The sequence below is a fragment of the Crocuta crocuta genome, unplaced genomic scaffold (assembly GCF_008692635.1).
Source record: "Crocuta crocuta isolate KB4526 unplaced genomic scaffold, BGI_CrCroc_1.0 scaffold25, whole genome shotgun sequence".
NCBI lineage: Eukaryota > Metazoa > Chordata > Mammalia > Carnivora > Hyaenidae > Crocuta > Crocuta crocuta.
The window spans coordinates 15,756,241-15,774,526 of NW_027532015.1; the positions used below are offsets into that span (position 1 = coordinate 15,756,241).

At 39.6% G+C, this 18,286-nt stretch overlaps 1 protein-coding gene across 5 annotated transcripts in view; it reads left to right on the forward strand.

The window, feature by feature from the left end:
- The window catches only part of AHI1 (Abelson helper integration site 1), a 209,248-nt gene that overhangs the window by 147,232 nt on the left and 43,730 nt on the right, over positions 1–18,286 (forward strand). For 3 of the 5 annotated variants that reach the window (XM_077776050.1, XM_077776052.1, XM_077776051.1), the window contains exons 22-23: positions 10,545–10,707; positions 14,060–14,157. In XM_077776050.1, coding sequence (XP_077632176.1) covers positions 10,545–10,707; positions 14,060–14,157 — 261 coding nt within the window. Of the gene's footprint in view, positions 1–10,544; positions 10,708–14,059; positions 14,158–18,286 lie in introns of those variants that run through there. The other 2 variants (XM_077776053.1, XM_077776055.1) reach the window with 2 other exon arrangements.

The following is an 18,286-nucleotide window of genomic DNA, read 5'->3' on the forward strand; positions in this document are numbered from 1 at the left end:
TAGATGTACATCAGTGCTGAGGAAAGACTCAAATAGATTTATATACTTGTTTTAGAATTAGTAAATTTAAAACCTTGGTTGATTAAAACTAATGTTTATATAAAATATCTCATAAAACAGCAGATTATCATAAATGTATTAATTTCTGCTCAACTTTAAAAGTAAAGATTTTTTAGTATATAATATCTGAAACTATATTTTTCTTAATTTTATGCTAAGCATTTTCAGGACAAGAACTGTAGGCTGCACTTCTCTGTATTTCCCACACTGTGTATACTGCCATATATATAGCACACACTTGAGATATTTATTATCTGAATGAAATCTTACTTCATCTTTATAGAAATTGTTTATAATCTGTTAATAAATTTAACACATGTTTTTAGGAGTGCTTTTAAGTAGTTCTCAAAAGTTTCTGTAATAGATTGTCTTGAAAGATCAAGGACTACAACTGTTTGTACTTAGAGTTGGTGCTCAGGAAATCCCGAAGATGACATTAAGCACCAAAAAGAGAATTAAATTTCATTCTCAAAAGACTTGTCTTCAGTCTTTATGTTATTTTTAAATAATAGGTTTTTTATCACTATTATGCATATTTAAGCCCAGAGACATAATCCTGTACCTCACTCTAAAAGAAAACAATGGAAATTGCAGCTTATTTAGACATTTGAGTCCCTACAAGTGCCTTTTCAAGTTTAGAGAGGGCTTTTCCAAAGTAGTTTATTTGAAGACCCTTTTATACCTTATTTATCTATTTATGTTTATTTTTAAGTTCTTTAACATTTATGTAGTTATGTACTTTAAAAGTTTTTTTTTTACTACCTCTCACAACCCTTATGGCTAGGGAAAGACCCAGCTAGGAAAGTATCATTTACAGGTAGAGAAAACCAAGTACTATACAGTACAGTAAAAAGAAGAATATTCATTTATCATAAAAGATATATTTCTATACATAATCTCTATAACTCACCGCTTTAAACTATGGAGTTTAAAATTTATAACTGCTAAAACTATGTTTATAAATTGTGAATATGTTACTTGCAAATATTTTTGTTTAAATTATTATTGTTTCCATCTAGTTCTTTCTTAATAATTTTATATTTAGTAATAGCTTATGGTTCATTAAAAGAATTAAAGAAATCCATTATACTTTTGAGGAATAATTCATAAATTGGGGCACCTAGATGGCTCAGTTAAGCATCCAACTCTCGATTTCGGCTCGGGTCAGGATCTTACAGTTTGTGGCTTCTAGCCCTACATTAGGTTCTGCACTGACAGTGTGGAGCCTGCTTCAAATTCTCTCTCTCCCCCTCTCTCTCTGCCCCTCCCCTGCTGATGCACCCGTGCACAAACTCACTCTCTAATAAACTTTAAAGAAAGAAAGAAAGAATTCATAAATAATTATTTTAGAATTTAATATGAGCACACACCCTGGTACTGTGTATTAGCAACTTAAAAGTAGATAAACAGAAGAATAACTTGTACAGTATTAAAGATAGTTCTTTTTCTAAAAAGCTCTCTTAGAACTGTATTGTTCATTGCTATTTTCCCAGACTGAGAGTAGCTCAGGCATGATAGGTACCTCATATTTGCTGCTTGATGAACAGATTCAATTTTTCAGTTCTGCTTGTTTTCGTATTTTAAAGATCTCACTAATCCTTAAGAGGTTGTAGGGAAACTGAAGAGATGTTTGCCCTGACTCCTGGTTGCAGTTTGAGCATGTGCTTACTGATAAAGTGACAAGGTAGATGTTAAATTACTTGGATCTAGAGCTAGCCAGCATTTCAGTGAGACAAGAGGAAAAAAGATATGTGGAAAAAAGAAGTGTACATGTTTGATAAAGTAGATCATTGAAATAAAGTATTAACTAAACTTTTCAGTGTGTTAGAGTCACCTGGAAGGCTTGTTAAAACACAGATTGCTGGGCCCGTCCCCTGCATAGATGATTTTAGTTGCTCTGGAATGGGATCCAAGAAGTTTCATTTCTAACAAATTTCCAGGTAATGTTGCTGCTGCTGCTCTGGAGATCATACTGTAAAAACCCTAGTTTAAATCAGTGATTCATAATTCTCTTTTTGCTCTCCCTTCCAACAAAAAAAAAGTGCACTGTCATTTTTCTTCACTAACAACAACAGCAAAAAAAAAAAAAATCTGTAGTCCAGTCTATAAAATAGTCTACATCATTCTCTTGATTTTTTTTTTTTTTTTTTTTTTTTACGAAATAGCCAATAAAAGGATATATTTGAGAGCCTTCTCAAATGTAGCACTAATGATTCAGGTAACAAAATGTGAACATTACAATTCCTAACAGGAAAAGTTTTAAGTGATACTAATCATCATATGAAACGAAACGAGTAGCTTTATTTGGGAAGTCCAAAGGTCAAGTCATTCCTATTTGTCGAAGAAGTAGTATTTCCAAATGGTAATTCAGAGGAAATACTGTATTGTTGTTGTTCTTTATTCATTACCTGGAGGCTTTTCCGGTGTAGTGTTGCAGCAGTTAAACAACCTTTTCCAATTTATAGATGATCACAAATAATGTAACTACACTGTGATCCAGCAAGTTAATATTTTGAATTTACCTTGAAATCTGTGAATGTTATTCTTTTGGAATTGTTATTTGAATACATATTATGATAGAATTTTGAAAGCTCCAGGGTATACCATACAGCATCTGGTCCAGCCGCCTTCATTTACAGCCATCCAGTTTGAGTGTTTTCTGATACACTTCAACCTTGGAGGCCCAAACAGGACGGGTAACTAAACATGTTAGTTCCTAGTTTGGTTTTCTTTCCATTACCGTAGCCACTTTACCAGAAGGTATTTGGAATTAAGTATTTTCAAATATTTGTTTTATAAAGTAAGGTTCACATCTACTAACATTATATATAGCAGGATAGGAACAGATAGTTTGGTACAGAGACAATAAACTTTGTACAATTATTTACTTTTTTAATCTCTGTTTTCTTAATTTATTGTTATCCAGATAAGATCAGTTAGAAATAATAGGACCTTGGTTTCTTTTTTATAAATATCTGTAGGGAACTTATGGAAATAATCATGAGACCATATATATTCCTACCACATGATGCTTGAAGAGGGCAGTATGTTTTTTTTATTCCTCTCATGAAATAAAATACAGTCCCAGTGTCACTGTTAGTAAAGTAGCCATTTTAATATTCAGTAATGTACTTCTGTGCAACTCAGAATTTTTTGTTAAGTTGGGTTTTCTACTTACATTTTTTAATCTGCTCTTTTTTTCCTATTTTAATAATAAAGACCAAATATTCTGTAATTGACATTGAGGAATGAGACTTTCTTAAAGCTATTTTATTTGTTAAATAATTACAAGGGGAAGCGGGCAGGCATAGCCAGGGCAGAAGAGGAGGGCCTTCCCGGAGGCTGGCTGGCTGCAGCGTGGCTCATGAGCTGGCACGCTGATGCACAAGTGCATGGCGCTGGTAGGACATGCCTACTCATGAGCTGTGCCGCCAACGCCTTCCTGGAGGAGTTGTGCCTGCCATCCTCAGTGTCGTCAGCATCAGGGCAGAGGGCAAGCAGTCCCTCCTGACACTCTGTGATACAGCAGGACAGGAAGACAGTGATCAGACAGGAAAACTGATCATCTGAGGCCTGCGTGAGTGATGTCTTTCTTACATGCTTCTCTGTGACCTTATTTTGAACTGTGAAAGGAGTGGGCATCAGAACTTAGGGAACACACACTACATATGCCTCATTTAGTAGGAACTGAGACTGATCTTCAAGGTTACCCCAAAACTTCAGCAAAACTGAATAAGATGAAAGAAAACCCAGGGTATATAGAAAGCAAGGACAGAATCTACTAACAGGAGACAGGGGCTACCATGTGGAAGGGATTGAAGACAGTGTTTGATGAGGCTGTTGTAGCCATTTACATTCCAGAGAAAAACACTAGGATCAAGATATATAAACTGCTGTTTGATTACATGAAAAGTCTCTTCATTGACCAAGGACATGGTTTCTTTCTCTCAGAAAGCATTTGAAATGTTACAGCTATACCCAGACTTCTTATAAGGTCTTGTGAAAAGGCAGTTTACAGCTTGAAAGAAGAGAGTGGGGGAACCCTGTTGTCAGTTCTACAAAATTAAGATGTTTCGTAAATGTCCAAGAAGCAGAAAACAGCATTTGAAACACAATCTATTATAAATAGTTTATTTCAGCTGGAAGGTACAGTCTTTCAGGGGTTTCCTAGTTTAAAAAGCTACAGACCCATCATGTTGTAACATAAAAACCAGTACATCTACATGTAAATGGAACTGCCTGGCTTAGACTTACTGGTTTCTGCAAAGTCCTTATGGAGTCTGTGAAAAGAAGTATCTTCTCCCTTTGCTCCAAGTAATTGTTCTTGCATGTAAGTTGCTTTCTATACCAGTATACCCTTAAATCCAAGTCCACCCACATAGCCAGAGGTCACTTTAAGCATCTCCTGTATATGCAAGGAGAAAATATATAAAATCAAAAAACAACGTTTTATCACTTGAGCACAAATGTAACCTGAATATTTTTATATTAAAGCTTAATGTGCTTTCTTAAAGAATGCCAAATGTGTAATAAAGTCATAAGTGCATTTATATTGAGCACCAAAACTGTACACATTTTAATGTGCTTTAATGTGCTGTACACATTTTAATGTGCCAGAAGTAGCAAGGCTTCTGGCAAAAAAAAATAATAGCCTAAGATGTTACTTTTTGTTTCACTTTATGTTAATTGGTCATAATCCTGCCAATAAGCATGAGGAGTACCTTTAATAAGTCTTTGGCTGAGGGGCGCCTGGGTGACTAAGTTGGTTAAGCATCTGACTTCTGCTCAGGCCATGATCTCATGGTTTGTAAGTTCGAGCCCCACATTGGGCTCTACACTGACAGTACAGAGCCTGTTTGGGATTCTCTCTCTCTTCTTCTCTTTACCCCTCCTCCACTCTCACCCTCTCTCTCAAAATAAATATTTTTTTATATATATATAAATAAGTCTTTGGCTGAGTACTGATGTGCCTGTGCTTGGGGTAAAACTCCATAAGGAAAGAACCATCAGAAATGAGTAGGCCACACAAAAGAATGGGAACAATTCACGGTCCTCACAGCCATAATGGCAAAACCTCCTAATATGTGGGGCATTGAGGAAAATTAGGAGGATCATACCAGGGTGGGGGATGGGGGAGCGGTGATATTGAGCCCTAGACTAAAATCCTCCTGAATCTGTTCTAACAAAACTTAAAATCAAACCTGGAAAGGGTCAAACTAATCTCAATGACTACATGCAAGTAAAAGATCCAATACTCTTTAAGGGAATTACAAGAAAATCCAGCACTCAACAAAGTAAAATTCACATGTGTTAGTTCCTAGGGCTCTAGGAACAAATTACCACAAACACAGTGTGGCTTAAAGCAACAAAATTTTATTCTTTTACTATCTCTAGAGGCCAGGAGTCTGAAATGAAGTTAAGCAAGGAGAAAGCACAGAGAATGTGGTAGGATTCAGGGCCACTTTGGCTGCAGCCGGCCACAAAGAAGTTTCCAATGAGTGTAGACCCAGCTGAAGCGGCCTTAAAGGAGAAAGTACTCAAGTTTATGAGTTTATTCAACATAACTTAGCTTGTTGAATGAGTCGGAACCATTATGAATATTGATTTTTAGATTATATTATAATTGAAGTTGCAAGAAACATCTGCCGCTCAACAGTACTGGTTAACGTCAGTACTGGTAAACTCAGTACACTGGTACACTGAGAAACCAGTACACTGGTTTCAAGAACCATTGAGAATTCTTCAGAGACAACCATAATAAAAATTTCTCAGAAGATAATACAAAGAGGAATTCACCTCAGTGTCTTATAACAGCCTGGCAGACACAGCTTACTAAGAAATAGTCTTTGGCGAGCACTGCTTTGAAGACTGAAAAAGCAATGTCACAAAAAATAAAGAAATAAAAGCTTACCCTGGCACTTCCATCATGACTGCACCCAAGTAGTTTGGCAAATTTGAGAAGAAGGAACTCTGTTTCAAGTATGTGAATTATGGACAAAATTTGATCAAGTGGATTTTATAAATAAACTTTTTTGAAAAAATCTCATTTCCCAGACTGTCATTACCAACATGGGCATATAAACAAATATTTTTTTAACTTCTTTTGCAGAAATATTGTGTAACTGCTCTGCCAGCTCAAAGATATTGCTGAGGATGTTCTGTCGTTCCTACATACTAGCGCACTATGTCCAAGCAACAGTGCGTTATAGAAGATATTCATCATAAGAATGGTCAAGACAATTTCCTAATGACAGGACCTACCAAAAATAAAGAGAAAAATAGACACAGTATTAATTTAAGAGAAACTTCATGATGGGATTGTGTCTCTCAACTTTTTTATGGAGCTTTACATGACCCTAAAACAGTGAGACAATAACAAAATGTAATTGGAGATGAGGGAGATGATTTATGCAGAACCCACTGCAAATTAAAACAAGCAGAGAAGTTTATTCTGTATACTAAGATGCTCAGAAGAGAGTAAGTGATTCTCAGATGAGAAGATGACATATTGGATAAAAACACACACTGCAATATAAGCAGATTATATAGATTATATAGGAGAATATAAACCATGTGGCTTTAGTCATGTACCTTCTGTATGATGAAGGAATGGTCATAACCCCACTGCCAGGATATGGACTGTCGGCATGTGAATCACACAAATTCCTCACTGTATAGCAGTTTTTCACTTAAATGTCAATAATGGTATGATAATGACATGCTCCAAAGACTGTTCTTTGCTTTGGGAGATGTAGCCTCCCTAATGATGTGGGTGATGGGGTTTGGCGACAAGGCAGTTGTTTCTACACCAGGAGATAGAATAATAGTGTTGGAGCACCGTCCTGTGAGCTGGCAAGGCTCTACAGTGGATAGAATTAAGGGACTGTCCCTGTGCGGTGCCATGACAGGTGGTAGTGAGTGATTCATCTGACACCATCAGGTTGTAGAACTCTGATAATCTGCCGGGACTGCTGTAATAAAGTACCAGTAAACTAAGGGCTTAAACAAAAATGTATTTGCTCACAGTTCTAGAAACTGAAAGTCCAAAATCAAGTAGCCAGCTGGGTTGGTTTCTTCTGAGTCCTCCCTCCTTGGCTTGCAGACAGCTGCCTTCTCACTGGGTCCTCATGTGTCCTTTTTCTCTGTGCACATGTGCTCCTGCTGTTTTTTCCTTTTTTTTATAAGGACACCAGTTCTGTTGGATTAGGGCCCCACCCATGTGACCTCATTTAACCTTAATCCATAAGGCCCTGTCTCCAAATACAGTCACATGGTAGTTAGGGCTCCAACCTATGACTTTGGGGGGCATACAACTCAGTCCACAACAGGGTCAAGAAGGGTGGAACATAATTTATAAAGACTGGCGGGCTGTGTAAAACTAGTGTGCTCTAAGGGCACCTGGGTGGCTCAGTCAGTTGGGCATCCGACTCTTAATTGCAGCTCAGGTCATGATCTGACAGTCATTCAGTCAAGCCCCTCATTGGGCTCCCCACTGACAGCCAGAACCTGCTTGGAATTCTCCCTCTTTCCTTCTCTTTCTCTCACTCTCTTTCTCTTCTCAAAATAAGTAAGTAAATGTTAAAAAATTAGTGTGCAATATTTTATAGTGTAAGGAGGATCAATCAGTGGATACTTTTAACAGGAAATTGAAATGTAGGATACTAGAGGTCTTTTGGACCCCTGAGCCTCTGAAGAGACTCTTACCAGAGACCCTAGTGGAGAATTCAGGAAAGGTTTTCTGACTCCAGGTTGATGGATTCCAGATTGTCAGTAATCCACCTAAGGACACAAGCCTGATGTGGGACTTCATACATGATTCTGCCTGAGCGGAATCGATCCTCCCCTTCTTCCCAGCAGCTGCCTCTGGCTCCTGATAAATACGCACATGACAACTTCATCCCCTAAGATTTATCCAGGTCATGCTGTGTCAGTGTACCAGAACCAGGGTGAGGAGCCAGGAACAGATGCCCATGGTTTTCCAGGACTGGGGTTCAGGTATCGTGAAAGAGCAGGCCTGTAGGTGACCCAGGGTCATTGATTCTCTCTGCAGAGCCAGCCACTTAACTAGTGCCACACAGAACTGTGTCTGATCTTTCCTGAGAGATTGGAAACTCTGTCCCTTCCTTCCTTCCTCTCTCTGCAGCTTCCTCGTGTGTTTGATTCCAGACGAAGACATCTTATAAATGTATTTAGTTTTGGAAAAACAAAAAGTAACTCCTGTAGTTTACTTTAAGCAAGTTACACAACTTCTCTGTACATAAAATTCCTCAATTATAAAATTGGAGTGAGAATTCATACCATCACAGGATTGTCCAAGAACATATGTAAGCAGTTATCATTGTACCTAGACCGTGGCAGGCACTCAGAACATTTTTATTAGCTTTCTTCTTCTGTGACAATGCCAGGTAGAATAAAGGAAAAAAGGTTTGGAGAAGAAAGAAGGAAGGAGAGTTAAAAGTCCCACTTTTCCAGGATGCCTGAGTGGCTCAGACGGCTAAGCGTCTGACTTTGGCTCAGGTCACAAGCTCAAGCCCTGTGTGGGGCTCTGTGCTGACAGCTAGCTCGGAGCCTGTAGTGTGCTTTAGATTCTGTGTCTCCCTCTCTCATTGACCCTCCCCTCCTTGCACTCTGTCTCCCTCTCTCTCAAAAATAAATAAACATTAAAAACAATTTTTTAAATTCTACTTTTACATAAATAATTTGGCATCAGTACACTAAAAGTTATAGAAGATTTGTAAACTTGAAACAACATCCTGTATAACATATTCTGCGTTACAGACTGTGCTAAGCAGTACAATAGTATTAGTATTTGTACCATTTGAATTAAATTATTTTTACTGCCTGTATACTATATAGTGACAACAGCTAATTCCACATTTATCCATTAAAATCTCCTGGTTAATGTGTTAATAAATATTGCAAACTAATTAAAAGGTACCACAAAGAGTTTTGTGAACTGATACGGAAACTTCTGGTTAAAACTCTTCTCTCTTCCCATGGCCTCTATTATGAGTATGAGGTCCTATAGCATGTATGATCTAGCCCCTACTTACCCCTGCAGCCTCACTTTCCCATACCCGGCTAGTTAGGCTCTTACGACTAATTCAGGCTCTCACCATATTGAATATTTCGGGTTTCTCTTTCCTCCTTGGACTTGTACAAGCAATACGGTCTGCCCAGACATGCTTTCTATCTCTTCACCTGGTTAATTCCTGATTATCCTTTATTCTCCTGCAGAGCCGAAATGAGGTAACCCTTCTAGAAGGTGTCCTATTTATTACTGTATATTTAGCCCCTAGCCTAGTAGCAGGCACATTAGGATTTCAGTTAACACTTGTTATGTGAATGAATCCAAATCCGTCCGCAGTCTAAATGCACAAAGAATTGTAATGATAATTTTCCATTACATATATAGTTGTATAACCTGTTAATTTTCAGACCCCATTTAAGTAGGAAAAGAAGTAGTATATTCTTTAGCATATGTATTATGTTCTGTGTTATACAGTGTATGACATATAAAGTGGATTGAGGTCTGCCTCCTTATAACTGCTATAAGGGATTTGTTAAATTTCATTTTGATTGGGTTTTTTTTTTTATGTTTTATTTATTTCTGAAATAGAGGGAGACAACATGAGTAGGGGAGGGTCAGAGACAGAGAGACACACACAGAATCTGAAACAGTCTCCAGGCTCTGAGCTGGCTGTCAGCACAGAGCCCAACGTGGGGCTCGAACCCATGAACCGCGAGATCATGACCTGAGCCAAAGTCAGACGCCTAACCGACTGAGCCACCCAGGCACCCCTGATTGGGTTTTTTAAAAAGAAAAAAAAATCAAATACAATGACTACTGTACAGTATAGGGAAGAGTATTCTTATGGAAAGGCTTTTCTTCTTAAATTTGTGTCTAGTGAAAATAACTTTATTAAGAGTATTTTTAAAGTGGTCAAAAGATCTAGTTTGATATAAAATACCAAAAAGCATGTGTTTGTGGGAAAATATAACTCTAAGGGAGATACTAACAGTGATCAAGTGATCACAATGAAGTTATGTAATCAGGGCTGTTCCATGGTGCTTTGCTTTTTGTAAAATTGTTGACATTCCAAAGAATTTTTTTTTCAGATACATCTGCTTAGCACAGAGAATGGGCTTTGTATGCAACAATTCTAAGAGAGTGAATGGTGTGTGAGCCTTCTCTTTATTTGCTTCACAAATAATTCACTTAAAAAAATTAACATCTGCTATTTTGAAGCTAATCTTAGTGTATTGAATGCTCTGAACCATTTCTCAATCCCGCAGTCTTTTATCTTGCTTCTCCTGATGTGTTCCCACCACCCCTGATCCCATTAGCAAACCTTGAGACCGCCTTAGACTTACCAAAGTACTGCTTTGGTTTCAGCTGCTCTTCTGCAAGAGGAAGTGAATGTTGGGGGTTTTCTCTGTGGTACAGTTGTGATAAAGCTGTGGTGGTCTTATCTCTCTCGTAGGTAGTGGCTCTTTATGACTACACAGCAAATCGATCAGATGAACTAAGCATCCATCGCGGAGACATTATCCGAGTGTTTTTCAAAGATAATGAGGACTGGTGGTATGGCAGCAAAGGAAAGGGACAGGAGGGTTATTTCCCAGCTAATCATGTGGCTAGTGAAAGTAAGTTTTATGCTCTCTCTTCCTGGGTTACTAATATGGTGTAACTGATAGTCCAAGATTTTATCATCTGCTACCCTTTACTCTCTCTCTCTGTAACTTTTGGGTATGTTTACCGAAGGGTACTGCTTTTCGTCCTCAGGATGCAAAAAAATAAAAATAAATAAAAATAAAAAAGGGGGCACTGATGCACTAGAAAGCAGCTACATTCTGAGATTGGAATATTTGCTTCACGGACGTAGCCCAGGGGACCTGCCTCTCTAGCTACCAGCATTCTTCAGCCGTGCGTGCCCACCACCTGCTTCACACGCTTACGTCTCGCTGCAGGGACTCCTCCATTGACAGGCACCGTGAGCAACTCTAGTTCCCAGGTCCTGGTCCTTTTTTAACTCTGTGTACCTCAGTCCTGGCTGGTACCTGCTAGAACAGAACCACGTCAGATTGTTTCATTCTCAGGTGAACTAAATCCCCATTTGTGAGAGGCAAAAGAAATGAGCTGGGGAAGAAATTCTAAATAGAAGTTTGTGAGAGCTGTCGATGTCCTGGCGGGCCTGGGAGAGGCGCAAATAGAGCTAATCCACAGAGCCTGAAGGTACAGCAGTTTAAAGACTGAAGGAAGGAGAGAAGTAGAGCAGCTCTTCTTCAGAAGAATGCTTCCTGTCAGCCGCTCACTGGGGAGTGTGGTGCGAAGGCACGATACTCAGGGGTCAGGAGAGCTGACTTTTAATCCTTGCTCGACAGCTAATCCCCGATATGCCTCAGTTTCCTCCTATAAAATGAGGAAGTTGAGCTCTGACCCTTGTAAGCTTCCTTCTAGAAACACTAAAATTGTATAGTTCTGGTTTACAAGGCAGTACAGGCAGCCTTGAGAACACACTATTTGGAATCATTATTAAGTCCTTTGTTTCTGCAAAGAAGAAATTATTATAAATAACAGTTGACTTTCAGGCCAGTCTACAAAACCCCATTTAACCCAAACTGGCTGAACAAAAGTACTATTGATTCCTAATGTAAGTTCTGAATTTTCAGAGCAAAAGAGATGAAGGAAAAGAGGAAAAATAGTTTCTTCCATGAATACTGGGTGTGGGGTTAGGCACAGAGGAAATTACTTCTCTCTCGCCCCCTCTCACTACCCTGTCTGCACCCTGGTACTTCCCAGGGCCCCCCATCCCACTGTCCAGGGCTCCCGGTCTCTGCAGCTCTTTCCCTCAGTTAATCTGGTTTCAGCAAAGTCCTCCCCTCAAAAGTGTCTCAAAAATTACCCACTTCTCTCCCTCATAACAAAATTCTTAATTTCCTCCGTGCCACTGTTGTAATTCTTCTTCTCTGAGCAATAAATGATTGATTGCTCTTAAAACTGTTTTTATTATTCAGAAGATGATGCACAGTGGAGAAAACTTAAGAAAGTTTGGAAGGAAGAAATTTTAAGACCCAGGTTAATTTCTAGTCATTTTTCATAAGCTCAGTACTTATAACTCCCAGATCGACTCAGCTGTCCCAGTTCTTCCTTCCCCTTCCCAGTGATGGTTTTCCCTCTCGATCAATAGCCCCAGTTTGGCAGGAGTAACTCCCACTTTCAAGTCAAGAGAGCCCGCATGATGACAGTCACTCTGCACTATGTCTGTAATTTTAACGAGCTACTACAATCCATTGTTTCTTCTGGACATAAGTAGAAATATTTAAACTATTATTTCTCTTGATGTATTTATTTCCAGGCAGGATGGTATTAGATGTTTTAACTTTAGAATCTCGTTAGTTTGCAGAAATAACCTCTTAGGCTTATGAATCTTGAGAGGCTATGGATATGTGATCCACAGTGGGTTAAAAACCCATTAAAATTGATTTCTGTTCCATAATAACCACAATGAGACTTCTGAAGCACACTCCAGTGGTGGTTTGTGGCTGCATGCAGAAATTAATTCCTTGTTCCAAGGAGTGACCATCCTTCGACTGCCGTCTTTCCTTATTGTATCCCGGGGTAATTGGTATTTGCTTTTGGCCTCAGTCACTGCCTCTTGACAAAGCCTTTTAAAGTCCAGAACACACAAAAATATTCTCAGAAAACCAAGAATATAATGACTGAATTCTCACTTCATCAGGGGTTATCTTCTTTTCCCTTTTATCCTACTTTATACCCGAGTTTAACAAAAACTCACCTGCTCAGTTTTAACAGAGAAAAAAAAAGACTGTCAGCGGCATATCCCACTCTAAAAATAGTAGGAGAAATTGTCCTTTGTCTTCATCTGAAGCCTAATATGTAAAAGTAAATGCTCTAAGGGAGTGTGTATATGTAGACAGGCTCTACCAACCCTTCAGTTGAAAGCCATGTCCTCTAAGAGAACAACCCGATAGAAATACCCCATTATTATAAAGAATGTACTCCTTTTGTGTCTTAAGCCACTGGAAAGAAAAACATGAACAGCTTCACTTAATGACATCTAACATCCTTTCTAATGAAAGATAAAGAAGCCTAATAATAAAACCAACCCATACACAAAGCCAATTAATATATCTTATCATTTTAGAATTTCATTCAGGTGTATTTTACCAATTTCTCTCAATTCAGAGTTGCCCAGGATTGTCATTTAACTGAAACATTTTATTTTTAGTCCTTTAAAATACCCACATAACTTTATACAGTCAACACTGTGTGTATATTAAATAGATTCTATAAATTAGATTCTTAGACTATCAGAATCTGAGATTCAACACTGTGAACAGATTCAATATCATATATAGCCCTAGCCCCGTGCTCATTTATTTCATACCATCTTCCCAAATTATTCTTTCTCCTTACCTCTGCCTGCAGAATCCTACCTATTCTTCTGAATCTGCCATACCTACCACTTCTTGCATTGAGAATTTGCCATCCACATCAGAATTTGTCTTTATCGTCTCTCTTTTGAATAATGGCATATTCTGTTTTATGTTACAGTTGTGAACATATCTGTCTCTGACCAGATCGTAGGCTCCTTGAGAGCAAATACTGCCTTTTGATCATCTTCCATCTCCTCCACCAGTACCTAGCGGATAAACTTGCGTATAGCAGGCTCCTGGTGAATGTGAATTGCGATAAAATGAGATAAGCATCTGCATGACCACATAAAAAGTGAAAATGACACCTTGTCTGTTTCTGAAATCCTGCCGATCAAAACTTTCCAATCATAAATTATGTTCTTTTAAAAACTACTGTGTGCAGCTATTAATTGCCTATAATATCAAGTGCCAGGTAGCTTATTACTACACCAAGGAAGTGAATATCAATATCTTTAGTTTCATATCTGCCCCCACTCACTGTTTTTCCCCTTGAGTGAGTGCTCCTCAATTTGTGACATGAATCCTTGTTCAATTCCAGCACTGTATCAAGAACTGCCTCCAGAGATAAAGGAGCGATCCCCTCCTTTAACCCCAAAGGAGAACACCAAACTGGAAAAACCTCCAGCGCTTCAAAAGGTAAATGTTTTCAAGAATATGGAGTGCAAATGAACTGTAATTTTCGCTCTTTAGATAAAACACTACTTTATTTTTCACCCTCATAGGCTTCATTGCTTTCATTATTATTTCTTTTAATATTGGCATGTACATTATGAAATATATAAGGCAAATATTATCGTTATTATCATAATATTACTATAGCTGTTTTTCAGATAAGGAAACTGAGGAGGCTTAGAGGGATGAAAATAGACCCCAGGTCACAGCCCAGACAGTGGGGCAAAGACCTCAAGTGGAACCTGTGACTTTAAGTGTGATGCAGTTTCTGTGCTGATGTGATGCTGGCCCTGTCCCCCACCTCACCTGAGGGTACACAGTCAGACTAGAGGTCTTGGAGCCCACAGAGTAAACATGTTCTGTTTTCTTGGTGGAGCATTCTTTTACTTGCTAGGAATTCAAAATGTTTTCAAGCTAAAAAGAAAATGGATACATTAACCAGAGAAATGGTCGTGTTTTTTAGCCTGTGCCATCAGATCCCCCAGGGATATCAGGCTGTTCTTTTGATGTTAGCAGTACTTCTGTAGAAAAGTTAAATAAACAATGTGCCGTTATGCATATTACTTATTAAACTTAAAACTTTACTTCTTGACTCCCTAAAGTGACATATATTTTTTTGTACAATATCACATCTTAGCGTTTTTTGACAATCTGTCAGAGTTTTTTGTATCTGTCCATGTGTCATTTAGTCATTCAGGCTGTATTTATTGAGTGCTTATTTCCACGCTGAGTGTTCTGTTAGCTCATGGTAACAGGACTGAGTAGGCAAGGCACATGCCCATCAGGAGCTTGCAGGCCGGAGGGTGAGACACCAACAGACTAGGGCAGTTTCAGCAGACAGTGGTGGGGACTGCAAGGAAGCTGTGTGCACAGTGCATTGGGAACACACAGGAAGAAACCCTCCGAAGGTGCCCTGGGAGTCCAAGAAGAGTTCTCAGACAGGATCATGCTTGAGCTGAGGCTTATAGGATGAAAAAGTGTATGCTAGGTAGATGATCTGAGGAAAACCATTCTAGTAGAGGAAATAACTTGAGAACATTGTGATACGGTATGGTTATGTTTGAGGTTATGTTTGAGGGGTCTGATGGAGAGAAAGATAGGAGAAGTGCAATAACCAGGCCACGGAGAGCCTACTGTGCTCTGCTAAGATGCTTAGGTTGTAAACCTGTCAGACAAAGGGGATCCTCTAGAGGAGGTAATCCAGGGAGTGACATGGACAGATTTGTCTGTTCAAAGTACATTCTAGTGGCAACACAGTGGTTGGATTAAAGGTATCTAAGACCAGGGTCAGGGAAATTCATTAGGAACCATTGAAATAAAATATAAAAGCCTGAACTAGTGGGGAAAAAGGGGGAGGGAATAAGGTATAATTGATAGGATTTTATGATTGATTGAATATGATGTGGGAAGTTGGAATCTAGGATTGTGCTAAGGCCCTAGCTTATTATAGAACTGAGTGGAGTGTGGTGCCATGGAAATAATAAAAGAATAAGGAAGATTTGGGGGCCTAGAGACTGGCATTGGTAAAAAGGAGACTATGATGAGTTCAGGTTTAAGGATCTTGATTTGTTAGTGGTGTCTGTACTGCTCCTAGGTGGAAAAATTCCCTAGGGAGTCAGACATGCAGGATTGGAATTTGAGAGAAAGTAGGGCTTCAAATCACATAGGGAGGAGTTAATATATTCATTGTATTCTATCGGAAGAGTTGAAGCTTGTAATGAAGCCCGGGGCTGGGGGCGGGGGGGGGGAATGTTGTAGAGTTTTGAGAAAAAGGCTGGGGACAGAATCCCAAGTGAACACTGGTGTTTAAGGGAGAATCTGAGGAAGAGGAGACATTAAGAAAATAATCGAAGTAGAAAGAAAGAACCAGAAAAAAAGAAGTGCCCTGGGAACCAGGAGAAATGAAAGGTTCAAGGAGAATGTAGTCACTAATGTCAGAGACAGCCAGTCAGTCAGGCAGTCTGAGCATCTGGTAACCAGGAAGCCCTGGCAGGTGTGCAGAAGTGTCTATGATTGAGAACTAGTTTGACCAGGATTGAAGAGTAGAATGGGGCCTCAGCAAGGGAACTCATGGAGGTCATTCCCAGAGCTTCACTTGAAGAAAAAAAAAAGGTCCCATGCTGTCTGGAGGGCAACATACTTCCATGAATGACTTCTTAAGTACCAGAGTGACATGTAAAATTGTATACTAAGGAGACAAAACCAGTGGACAGGTTTAGGTCGCAGAGAGATAAAGAAAGCACACATAGGGGTGCCTGGGTGGCTCAGTCGGTTAAGCGTCTGGCTTCGGCTCAGGTCACGATCTCATGGTTCGTGGGTTCGCGCCCCACATCAGGCTCTGTGATGACAGCTAGCTCAGAGCCTGGAGCCTGTTTCAGATTCTGTATCTCCCTCTCTCTCTGACCCTCCCCTGCTCATGCTGTCTCGGTATCTCTCTCAAAAATAAATAAAAGACATTAAAAATTAAAAAAAAAAAAAAAGCACACATAGATCTTGGAGGAAGCAGGAGGTTTTTATCAGAAAGACAGGTGATGGGGCGCCTGAGTGGCTCAGTTGGTTAAGCATCCGACTTCGACTTAGGTCATGATCTCACAGTTCGTGGGTTTGAGCCCTGAGTCGGGCTCTGCGCTGACAGCTAGCTCAGAGCCTGGAGCCTGTTTCAGATTCTGTATCTCCCTCTCTCTCTGTCCCTCCCCGGTTCACACTGTCTCTCTCTCTCTCTCGCAGAAATAAAAACATTTTTTAAAAAGAAAAAAAAATAGAAAGAAAGACATGTTGTTAGATAGTCTTGGCTTAGAGCAGTGGTTCTCAACGTAGGGTGATTTGGCCTCCTGGGAGACATTTGGCAGTGTCTGGAAATATTTTTCCAAATATATGCATGGAGGGGGATCCTATTGTCATCTAATGAGTGGAGGTCATAGGTATTGCTAAACATCCAGAATGTACAGGACACCTCCCCCCACCACCAAAGGATTATTTGTCCAGAAGTGTCAGCAAGGCTGAACTCGGAGCAGTGCCCATCTGAGACAGGTAAATGTGAGTGAAGATACAGATAAGTTGATAAAGTGGAAATCTAGAAATTAAGGTTATCATTATGTTCTCCAAAACAGAAAAGAGGTCCACATCAAAAGTGAGGCTGAAAGGAGTTAGGAAGAATAGTCACCATTAGAATACCTGAAAGGAGAGTAGGCACGGGAGCTCACCTGGGACATCAAGAGAGGTCCCTGAGTAGTGCTGAGAGCTGCTGGTCGTATGCTCTGAAAATGTAGGTGGCATAATTCTGTGTAGTTGAGTTTTTTCTTCAGTAGTGTCAGCATGTGGGTCATAGCAGTGGGGGAGGCATATTTGGTTTGATACATAACCAGGGCAGTCGTGAAGGTGATAAAGCACAAGAGGGTAAGAGACTTGATATTGTTGTTATGATATTGTCACCAGAGTGACAGATACACGCACCATGGCGGCGGCGGGGGGCAGGGGGATCTGCCAGATTGAAAAGGATGTGGAATCAGGAGAAGACTGGCCCACTTAGAAAGCAGGGTTCTCAGCAAGGTTGTAGTAAGCCAGGCATGCCCATGTGGAGGCAGAGTGTCATATGCTAAAGGAATTAACAAGCTAGGGGTGCCTGGCTGGCTCAGTCGGTGGAGCATGCCACTCTTGATCTTGAATTTGTGAGTTTGAGCCCCACATTGGGTACAGAGATTACTTAAAAATAAAATCTTTAAGGGACACCTGGGTGGCTCAGCCAGTTAAGCATCCAACTTCAGCTCAGGTCATGATCTCACAGTCCGTGAGTTCAAGCCCCGCATCAGGCTCGGTGCTGACAGCTAGCTCAGAGCCTGGAGCCTGCTTCGAATTCTGTGTCTCCCTCTCTCTCTGCTCCTCCTCTGTGCTCTCTCTCTCTCTCTCCCTCCCTCTCTCTTTCTCTCTCTCAAAAATAAATAAACATTAGAAAAATATAATAATAAAATTAAATCTTTAAAAACAAAGTTGAAACTATAGCCTGTAAACCCACAGACTCTTGCTTATTTAATATTTCAGATGTCAGGCAACTTGAGGTTATGATAAATTCACAGAGCATGTTTAAGAACTGAAG